General features: G+C 37.1%; 1 protein-coding gene across 1 annotated transcript in view; it reads right to left on the bottom strand.

The window, feature by feature from the left end:
* tgfbr3 (transforming growth factor, beta receptor III) overlaps positions 1-7,241 on the bottom strand; it is a 123,079-nt gene extending 115,838 nt beyond the window's left edge. The window contains exons 1-2 of the mRNA XM_077198936.1: positions 7,018-7,241; positions 197-349 (exon numbers count right to left, since the gene is read on the bottom strand). Coding sequence (XP_077055051.1) covers positions 197-266 — 70 coding nt within the window. The 5' untranslated portion in view covers positions 267-349; positions 7,018-7,241. The remainder of the gene's footprint in view (positions 1-196; positions 350-7,017) is intronic.
* Between the last annotated feature and the right edge of the window lie 4,560 nt (positions 7,242-11,801).

The following is an 11,801-nucleotide window of genomic DNA, read 5'->3' on the forward strand; positions in this document are numbered from 1 at the left end:
CATTACACAGCAGCACTATTGAAAGGCGTTTAAAACGCCCCTCATAAATTCTCAGCCATTCCTTCATCTTCATAAGGCAAACGGAACATATGATATAGACGGCTCATGCAGCGTCATGCCACATTCACTCACTCTTGACCTGTTATTCCAAAATCCCAGGAGAGAAATGATGGGTTACAAGGATAACAGTGCTTACCTGCAGAGGTCAAGCTGCTGAGGGTCAAAAACAGGATGGCAGAGGGGTTTATGTGTGCCGTTAACGGCATGGCTGGAAGAGAACGCTTTCCTGAAGCCAGACGTGGCAGAAACAGAAGCAGCGGGGTGTCTTCTTGAATGGTCCCCACACACTCTGTAGAATGAGAGAGAGAAAGATGTCAGTCAGTGACCAAGCAGCAGGGTATTAGGGTCACATCCTGTGGGCTTAGATGGGACGAGACAGCAGGGCTCTGGTTGATGTGACGGCGCTGTTATTCGCAACCCACTAATTAAGCCTCATGTCAACGGTGGGAATGAGGAGAACAAGCGATGGTTCATCATCTAACAACTCTAACTGCTGTGTGAAAAAAAACAGTTTCAAATGAATAACAAGACAATAAAAGAAATGCTGAAGTGAAGTTAACAGTCCGATTAGACACCTGGAGTTTGCCGTTAAGAGCATTAACAGATGACAGCTAATTAACACGACCACAACTGAACTCGAGAGATGAAGAAGCCAAGCCGAGTTCACTGCAGGGTGGGCTAATGCCAATACATGCCACACCAATACAGCTTAAATACAACATGCATTATCCACACGAAGTTTCACTTACTCCACTACCTGACAAAACGGCACAGTAATAAACTTACCATCTGCATCGTGACAGATATTGAGTCATCAAATTAAAAACCTTTCAAACAAATCTACACTGGCATTTAAACATTTACGTCTGCCCAGAGAGCCTGAAATGTCACATCAGACTCGATTCAGTTTGATTAATTCCATTCTGACAAAATTAATAGTTTCGTTTTCCATGGCCATCGCCACAAATCTGAGATAGAGATTCAGGGTTTTTGGAGTAAATAATGTTAAATTAAGGTTAAAATCAAGTCCTTCTGAAGGCAAACATCAGCAAAAACGTATCCAAAAAGCAATTTCCAATTGTTTTTAGGCTGTTTAGTATTATGGTAACACTTAACTGTATGTTAAGGTGACATATATTACTAGTTACTTAATACTTACTGTGGTAATAACAGTGAATGATGCATAATTACATGTAACTAACCCTAAACCCAACACTAACATAAACCTTATAGTAAGTAGGCTACATGTAGCCTAGTTCATTAACATTACTCAGTTTATTGTAATTACACTGTAACAACATCACATTAAATTGTCATATTTCTAAGAATTTATACTTTGTCGCAGGTCGCACAACACGCCAGTTTCGACATGGCTGCATCTCTGCTGTTTTTTTCATCAGCTCGTAAAGATTACCAATCATGAAAGTAGCAGATTTTAAGAGGCATTCATTACCATGCCACACATTGTGTGAAGATTCACATACATAGGCCAATAACACTTTATTATCCTGACCAAACAACATCACAGGTTTGCCACGCTAGTTTACAGAAGCATTTCACTAATGGGTTTAGCAGTTACATTCAGAGCAAGCATCCAACCGTGCAGCAACGGGTGAGGCACGGTCCCTGAACCCACCACCACATGCTACTAAAGTGCATTATGGGGAATCAATGTGTTTAATTTACACAGAGATGCAGAGTGGCACAGGTGGATTAAAACCTCAAATGTCAATCAAAACATCAATGGTTACGAACAACCACATGCTACACCGGGGGGGGGGGGGGGGGGGGGGTGTCCCCAAGAGAAGAATAATGAAAGCCACAGCTTCATCGGTATCTGAAACTCTCACTAGCTCACTCTCTCTGCTTCCTTCGTTCTATCTTTCTGTCTTTTTCTCATTCTCTCTCAGTAAGGTGAGGAGAGCACACATTCTCTCTCGGCAAACAGCTGCAGGAACAAAGAGCCATTCACACACGGGCAGCTGCTGAGGCTGGGAAGTCATTTTGGAGGATCTCAACAAATATTGCACTTCCACCACAGGGGCCCCAAGCCAGTGCCCTCCGCTTTTGCTTCGATGTCCCCCTCTCTTGCCATTCTCACACAAGCATTTTGGATTCCTGAGATCAAAGAGGACATCATCAAAGGAAGGAAAAAAAGTAAAACAGAAATCAAAGCAAAAACAAACAAATAAAAGCACTTAAAACAATTTTAAAAAATGGGGCACAAAAAAATAAAACTAACATCTAACAAAAACTAAATAAGATTATGCTGGCCTAGTTGGGGCAAAACAAATTAAAAAAAAGAAAACAGAAAAAATACAACATAAATAAGAACAAAAAACCAACAACAATATTTGTCAGCTGTCCTATATAGCCTAGTTAAATATACATAAATAAATAGCTAGCTAGCTTAACGGCAAATCATTTTCTCCAGGCCTGGTTAGAGCAAAACAAAATACAAAACGAAACTTGAACTTTCTGAGCATGTCAACCAAAAGCAGATCAGTAAAGAAGCACACTTAAACGTGGGCAGGTCGACTCTATATAACTTGGTAGGTTGTGGTTAGATATAAAATAAAAGTGTATTTGTTTCAGTTTAGAGACTGATCACCTCATATGACTCCCGCTGAAAGATTGTGTCTCTCCCTCTATTTCTCGGCAGAAAGATATAGTACAATAACATTCAGAAACAGTCTGGAAAAGTCATTAACAAATTCAAGGCAGCAGACCCCAGACTGAACATAATAAGTAGCTACTCCACACTATTACTGTGTAGGTGGAGTGTCGAACACCATATGGTTTAATACGCAGCCTCGGTCTGAACTCAAAGAGCCACTTCACTCTGGAGGAAGAAGCGTGCCTTAAAACTATATCCATATTCAGTCCAAAATGAGAAACTGGCTTAATGAAAGATACAGATCATTCACAATCAAATAATTAGTTTTGATCATATTCCGTTTCTTGTGGAAATGTATATTCTGTATAAAACCAAGGGCAAACTGTTCCCATGCCAATCTATCCAATGTCAAAAGCTATTCTTTAAAAGTGCATGGAATGGTTTTATGAATGCATTTCACTTTTGCTTTGTATTTCCTACTGAAACAATAAGTTGGGATGACACATTTCAAATGGCTTCCTTCTTTTTTTAAGTTTCAATAGACTTAAAAACAGTTCACCAGCAAAATGTAATTTCTCATGTTTTGTTACATACAAGTTTGTAAATAAATGTACCTCATTTAAAGGACAAAAATGAACCTAGGGCTAAATAACACATGGGAACCGAGTCGACCATTCTCTGGGATGCGTTTTCATGACAATCGAATGTACCCAGTTTTAACGTTAGTGCTACGTCCTGGTCGATAGTCACAGTTCAGCTCACGTAGCACGGCGTTCGTGGTTCGACTGGTCGAGGCTGTTTTCAAAAGATGGCTCCTGCTTGTATACGCGAAGTGTACTGTCTTTATAAAGTATCTTCTTAATAAACTGTCTGTATACTTACAAAGTTCTCAAAGCTTCGGTTTGCAGGTAGGGACCCTCATTAATGCTACCATGTTAGTGTGGGGCTATTTTGAGCCTCGTAGTGGTATTAACTAGCGATTTTTATTTTTATTTATTCTATGCCCTATATACTAGCGTTAAAAGCTAATCTGTGGTTCAACTAAAACTAACGTTAAAACTGGGTACATTCAATTATCATGACAACGCATCCCAGAGAACGGTCGACTCGGTACCCATGTGTTATTTAGTTCATTTTAGGCTGGAATTGTCCTTCAATTACAAAATTGTATGACTTTTTTTTACCATGGTTTTCAACATGATAGGCTATTTTCTTCAAGTGGTCTTAGGTGGGAAATGCTCATTTAACACTTTTAAAAATAACGGTTCCAAAATGGGGATTTCACAGCGACACCATAGAAGAAACATTCTGGCTTGCCCAAAGAACCTTTCATTGAACAGTTCTTACGCAGACAATTTTTCTCCTAGTGTAAAGAACATTTTAATAATCCAAAGAACCTTTTTCCACTACAAGGAATCTTTTCTGCAATGGAAAGGTTCCATGGATGTTAAAGTTACTTCATGGAATCATATATGCCAATAAAGAACCTTAAGCTAAGAGTGTAAAGACAGATTTGCATTCACCATTCCAAACAAGGTGATTTATTAATATTGATGATCCATTTTCTTCAAAGAAAAGACCATCTTTAAAAGTACACAGGTTTATAGACAACGTCAAAGCTAACAGACACGGACTAAAAGTAAAAAAGAAAAAAAAAGATTGTGTATATGTTTGACAGTGTCTTTCTGAAAACCATCTCAGCGTAACTCACTCCAGCCTACATTGTTCAAGCTAAGAAACATGGCACGAGTTTAAATGAAACTGTGGGTACCTGAGAGTGAGTGCATCATATAGGGCCACTTTGGTAGTGGAGGCCTCCCGAAAGCTATAATGATGTCCAACACGAGCCTCTTGGCTGCCTACTAATGAATCTTATTTGGATTGAGTCATTCAGTCTAAACACAGTGTGGTTTCCCGTTTGCTTAAGTCAACGGTGACGGGAGCCTCTTTGACATGTTTATAATGGAAGATGTGCTCGTTGGCCCAAATGGATCCTCTCCGTGTTGGCTGCGAGCGTAGCCACGTGTCAAACAGTGACACACTAGGGACACGAAGTGGCCAGCTGCACTAAAACAAAACCACAACCTCCAACAGTGATACAAATTGATCAATCTAATCGGCTCACTGGGCCAATTGCACATCTGTAGCACCGGACACATTCATTCACACACAAACACACTAAATCACACCTCAGGGTGGCTGCTAACACCATAGAGCACACACTTACACACACACTTATATGGAACATCTGCAGATCTGTGTATATGTAACCTTTATTTGTGAGTCACATCAGAGCATGCAAAGTAACACACATACACTTGCACCAACATGCATTTTTACTCATACACCTCTGGTTATGAATCACTGGCTCTACTCACAGAACGGCAATGTGACAAAGACAGTTAAGAGAAGAAAAAGTTGTGCAAATGCATCATCTCTTGTTAATCTACTCAGTTATGTGCAGTGACTTTAGTTCCCTCCAAAAAGCACTGAACTTTCTCTGTCTCCCTCTATCTTTGAGACTAGAAAGTAATAAGTTGGGAGTGAGTGAACGCGAACCCTGAGGACCCGAATCAACATGTCACAGGAGTCTTGAATCAGATAACAGTCACAAGTCTGTTGTCCTCACAAAACCACCTACACTCGTCTACACCTCATCTCCACTACAATAATCACTATATGAACAGTCTTAAAGTACTTTCAAGAGCTCTGATTAGCCTTTCCCATGGAAGTCACTGCCCAAAAACCCTCGCTTTCTCACGCAAGACACTTGCAGAGATCATCTAATGTCTGACAGGCATGACCGAGACCCAGAACAAATCCCCCTGAGGAGATCAGCCACGCACCAATAATGAAAGGGACTTACATGAATGTACTCAACTAAAGATATTACTTTTATAAATGTGTAACTAGTAAACACGAATAGGTTATGGATTCGATTAAATTAAGACACTTTGCCAAACTAATAAGGTGAAAACTGTCTCTCTGGAAAACAAACATAGAAGCATAACAACAAGGGCATCCATTGTTTCATGGTTAGAAAATGTTTAATAAATACTATGTTTAATACAAATGCTATGTTTAATAAACAGCAAAGCTATATTAATAAACAAATGTATGAGAACACAAAGATCAAATTCGGAGTAATAAACAGGAATATAACAGAATCAATAATGCAAACTTCATCAAATACGAGACTAATTCAATGTAAAGCAGCTCTACAAAGGCTTGATTTTATTTTGATTTGTTGCACATTATTAGACGTCATGACCAAAAGATATTGGAAGCGGTTTTTATTAAAAGTTGACATACAAACTAACTACATCAGGTGCATTTTGTTATTTGCATTGTTGTCTGCGACTGCAACCCAGTCAGAACACATTTTAGTTTGCTGTGAACCACTAGTGTAGAATTCCACATCTGCTGAAAATGATCAACAATGTAAGAACTTCTCTGCTGTTAATTTTGCTGAAGAACTGCATCTATAGAAGACAATCACCATGCACACAGACAAATGATGACACAAGACATCATATTTATGAGTATTTCCTGTTGTTTTAAGTATCACTGGTATCAAGTTCAGTGACAGAAATCCAAGAAAGGTATCCCTTGAAGTTTTGTGCTGTTTTACATTATACCATTCCCAATGGTGTAATATACTCACAGGCCTGCTTGAGAATTTCACAATACTTGCAACTAGTGAATGGAAGAGGCTTTTGTCTTTACATGCACTGAAAGGGATTCATGTCATGACTGTACCTCCTGTGTTATGTGAACTATGTACATTACTTTGATTAAATGAAATTCCTGTGCAGGGCAGTCCACTCATCCTGAAAAATAGTCAGGCTTGACTCTAACTTAAAAGAGTTAATGGACAAAAAAAGTGTTTCTGTTTTGGACAACACACAGCAGTTCAGCTGTCAGATGGCACCACACGCACCTCAAGTTTCACAGGTCATCCTGACCACATCACAACATCTGCAGAGCTCGTGCAGACTTACAAAAACTCTTTAGAGTTCAGCTGTTGTTGTTTTTTTTACAAATTTTACAATCACATTGAATTCTAATGGGCTTTAAATCTTGCACTTGAAGAACGTCACTTGCATAGAAGACAACAACTTCATAGATTATAGTAGAAGAGTTCTGGTTTTGTCTCGTCGCGAGACTCAGACTCAACATGCTGCTCTGAAACGTGCATGCGCGTCTATGGAATGAGAGTGCGACTGTAAACATGCTGTAAAACAACATTTTTACAAGGACCCTAAACTGGTCTTGAAACAATCCTGATACAATATAGGCTACACGTCAAAACTAAAGCAACGAGAAACAAAGTGACATACCAGCGAATCTTCAGTAATGCTGAGGAAAACTTTCTTAGGGAGTTCACGGTAACGCTTCCTGCGGCTGATATAGTAAAAGGACCTGCGCAAAATCTTCTGTCAGGATAGTGATTAACCGTGCGACAAACACCACGATTTTCGGGATGACAAAGCCTGTGACAGATCTCAAAAAGTTTTAAATACCTCTCCCGCTTTCTGTGTGTCTGTGTGTGTTTTAGTGGGAGGAGCCAGTAGGAGGAGGCTGCGATTCACATCTATCAAGAATAAGAGGATGAAGTGGGCTTGAAAACCCATCAACTTCCGCAGCCATGATGACATGAGTTTACTTTTAAGATTAATATATTACTATAATTATTATTGTTGTTATTATTATTATTGCTATATGAAATTATTGGGTAGTTGAGAGAGTATTTAAAAAAAACATTTTAAAATATAAAGCATAGGCTAGCCTACATTTTTTTAATATTTCCTTTATTAGCACTTTAATTACTTATTACACATAACATATTCCATGAAGTCTCTCAAATAAAATGAGGTCATAAAAATGATAATGAAGCTTAGTGTTAGAACAAAGCTGTTTAAATTAGTTTGAAATTGAGTGTAATATCTCACAACTTGCTGGCTCCCACCTAGCATCTGCACTAACAAGCTTTTACATATTTTACACTTAGGGCTATAACGCTGAAAATGTCTCTTTCTATTATGTGGAGGTGTCAGACTGTAAGACTGAATATTAGTAATTACTTCCACATTAGGCTACTTTATACAGCTATTAAAACCGAAAGAGGCAAATTCACGTTCTTCCAAGCTTTAAAAAAAAATGTATTTTGTGTTAAAGGTGCGTTGGTGATTCTCTGCAGAAACATTTTTGGTAAGATGGTTGAAAGTCTCCTCGTATCTTGATAGCAATCACTATGTTAAGCGGTCTAAATATATTTTTATAAATATGTATCGTCTGTGGAAGGCTTACCATAAAATGTACGTTCAATCATTGCATTCGGTCCGAATGAAATGAAAGCATGCGTTCCCTATCAGTCAATGTGTGTTTGAATATCACTGCGCAGCCTGAACACGCAGACATCATACGTCATCAGCGCGTTTCACGTACGCTGTGCACACAGAGCGAGAATGGCAGGCATACAGTTGTTTATGTTCATTATTACTGTTACTCACAGTACTGTAAAGTTTTCTCACTGGTAATTATACACAATGTAATCCAATAACGTTGTCTCTGTTCGTCACGATTTTCAGGGACCAAATGCTTTCGATGCTAGTGGGCTAAAGTTAGCATTTCCCAGATCACCTATTGCACCTTTAATCAAGCAACATTTCCAAGATTCTCCATTCAGGAGCCATTTAGAAATGGATTTTGCACTCCACACAAATTGGTTTTACATTTTAGAGAATTTTATAAATTATATTTAACAACTTACTAACAACAATACAATTAATAATAGCCTACTCTACATAAAAAAAATTAAAAAATATTAAAAACAAAGTGCCCATGTTGTGCAAATGTTAAAATATTCACTTGCCTTAATAACATGAACAAGCAACATTTGAAAAGCTAATGTTCATTCAAGAAGTTGATTTATTCATATTTGAATGCATTTTTGTTCTGATGAGCAATGTTTTACAATTTAGTGAACACTTTTGTAAGGTTATTATTTCATTATTTCTACTTCATTCATTTGAAAGCCCTAAATCCATGTGTGAGGTATTTCACTTTATACCTCATTTAAATAGGACTATTTCACTTATGTTTCTGCTGATGGGCCACATCCCAGTCCCCAGCTCTCCTTGCGATGGTGCGCTTGATTAATTCATTACACAAAAGTTATGTGTGTCTCGCGAAGACGGAAAACATGGACTACCAACATAGTGGTGTGTGTAAAGCTGGGCAAGGCTTAGCCTTCCCCTGGCCACAGACTTGAGACTGGCGTCACTCTTTTATTTCTCTGAAATAATAGCATTTTTCATCAAAAAGATTTAGCAAACTATCCAGTGCCTATATGTGTTTGCACTCTAAAGAGTGTCAAAGGTTTCTACACACGAAATTTTGGGTCAATACACTGATAAAATTTATTTTGTGGTGAAGTAAATTGGCTACAACAGAAAAAAATAATTGTACAGTAATTTACATGAAGGCAAGAATTAAAAAAAATAAGTAAATTCTATATTAATACTCAATTCAAGCGTGTAGAAATAAAAGCGTACATATCAACATTATAAAATTAAGTAAAATTACTCAACTTTTCTGTTTCTGGTGTTCCCATGATGCACTGGGCCTTGAATAATTAATGAGGTTGATTTTTTTGCTGTTTTCCAGCTCTATTTACACAGTTTCAGCATTACTTTTGTTGTTAGGATTAATAACTTGCCATTTTGTGATATTTGGAGTTCACTTTCCACTCAAAATGACACATTCGAACACTAAAACGATCCGTCAAATGTTACTGTCTTTGTGTATTGTCTACCAAGTATTGAGGTCTCTGCATGTGTTCATATGTTTTGTGGATCCATACATGTAGAATATCTATTGTATTAATAGCTTGGATGTTTCTAAATAAAGCTTATAATTTAAAAGTGTGGTTTAACTCAATGTCACATATTTAGAGTGAAATCAGATGTATTGCAAAAGAAACTTCAACTAAATAGATATTACTCAACCTTTTCTTAGCCAAGTTAAAATTACTTATTTCCTTTGTTACTTTCATTAATTTAGTTAAGTAGACTTAACTTAATTCCATATGTGAAATTTACTTAACTGCAACTATTTGTGCAAAAACTTTCCAAAGAAAAAATAAGTAAATTTTACTTACTGTTTTTTTCAGTGTAGGACAAACCCTGCTGTTGGGTTACATTTTTAAATTGCATTTTTAATCCAACGTTTGGGTTTGTTCATATTTGACCCAAAATTGGGTTAAACAATCCAGCATTTTTTAGTGTTTTTTACAAAGTGTTTTGCAGCATTGAGCAATGAAGCCAATAGATTACCAACCAAGCTAAATCACAATTATTTCCATTAGTGTTGTCGTGAGTTGCTCTCTCTCTGATACCTGATGATTTTGGAGTTAATTATAAAAAATGGAATTTTTTCAAAGTGCAAAAAAAAACCCAACAGAAAGCAAAAACTTTTGTGTCAGGTTGTTGTCTAAAATAACGGTACCCAATGTGAGATCCACCAATTAGAGAGGTTCTTCATGTTTTACATTCTTGTTTTTTAATGGATAAAATGAATGAATTTCATAAATTTCCATGTGTGCTTGAGCCCCCGTCTATGAGTCTGACCTCAGCCATAAACTAATCTAAGGTAAAATGATGTCAATGCTCTACACCAAGCACAATCGAATAGATAGTCAATACATCTCATTATATGTAGTTCCACACAACCCTTAATATTTTCTATACATATTTTCAAAAATATATAGAATTAACTAAAATAATTTGGAAACAACCCTGCTTTATTTGCATACACTCAGAAATATATATATATATTTTTTTTTCATTTTTTTACAAAAGCTGAGACACCCTTTCTTATTTGAAGCATTTAGGTATTAATACACTTTCGCAACTAATATGTGCCTTTAAGATACTAATAATATGCACCCTTATAGGGTTAAATACAATGTTTTTCCCAGTGACAGCTTTTTGTACCATTTTTTCTGAGAGTGTATATAAATTCAGATCAGAATTTAGCTTTTTTTAATCATTTGATCTTATCTTCAATAATTTAGTGATAGCTGTATCACTCTGTCATTGCCAACTGATTTGATTCAAGGCAAAGAACATGCTGTCCTAACTGGCCTTTCAGGGACTAACCTCTTTCTGGACCAAAAGCTGTCTTATATAGTTTACTAAAGAGTCGTTGATCGTGGGATTAACTAAGCCATTGACAATCAACAATTAACTGCCATAAAATAAGAATTGTGCTGTCCTGTTGTTTTCCATTTACAATTGCATTTGGTCAGCTGCATACATATAGTTTTAAACATGAACAAAGGAAAAATGCAAGATCCTTTGTATGGTTGTCTGTGAGTTTTACTCCTGTACAGATGTATGTTTGTGTGTATTTGTATTTGCAGGATATTTTTGTTTACTTTTTTTAACCTCCCCTGGCTTGTTTTCCCGAACAAACAGACTTATGCTGTCTGACTGAAATGTTCCCCTCTGCTCTAAAGGAAATGGAAATGCATTACCATTGCTTACAGTGTAAATGTCAAAGTCGTGATTTGCCACTAATGAGACAGCACCCTTGCGAGATTGAAAACTTTGATTTGGAGCTTCTTGCTGTCTTGAAAACAGTGATATGCTGCTTTTGAGTGTCAATGAAGATGTACTCAGAAGCTTCATGTCATTTTTCACTTCTCATGCATATGTATGCCTTAGAACCAGGCCTACTCAAAGCACCCGCACAGAAGGGGAGGGAGACGTGACAAAATCTAGTCCTGAACATGAATCTCTGCCCTAATTCTTTGATTTCCTTTGTTTTGCTTGCATATGTGATCTTTGTCAAACCCTTTGCATTAAATTGTTCTTTAAAAAATGAAAAGAAAATAAGAAAACCATCTGTAGATTTCGTTTTTAACACAATACAACCAATGCATTGTAAAGCATGACAATGCACTGGTTGTGCATTTAAAAATGGAATGGCTCACCACATCTTCTGTAATAGCTGCACACACATATAGGCTACCCATTCTCCCGTCTTGGTCATGATCTCTCTCAATTTTTAGTTGTGAAAGTGCTTTAATGTATAACACTTTCTCATGCATGAGAAGTGA

Source organism: Siphateles boraxobius, unplaced genomic scaffold (genome assembly GCF_051911475.1).
Source record: "Siphateles boraxobius isolate OS27281-9 unplaced genomic scaffold, OSU_SipBor_1 41, whole genome shotgun sequence".
Taxonomy (NCBI): Eukaryota; Metazoa; Chordata; class Actinopteri; order Cypriniformes; family Leuciscidae; genus Siphateles; species Siphateles boraxobius.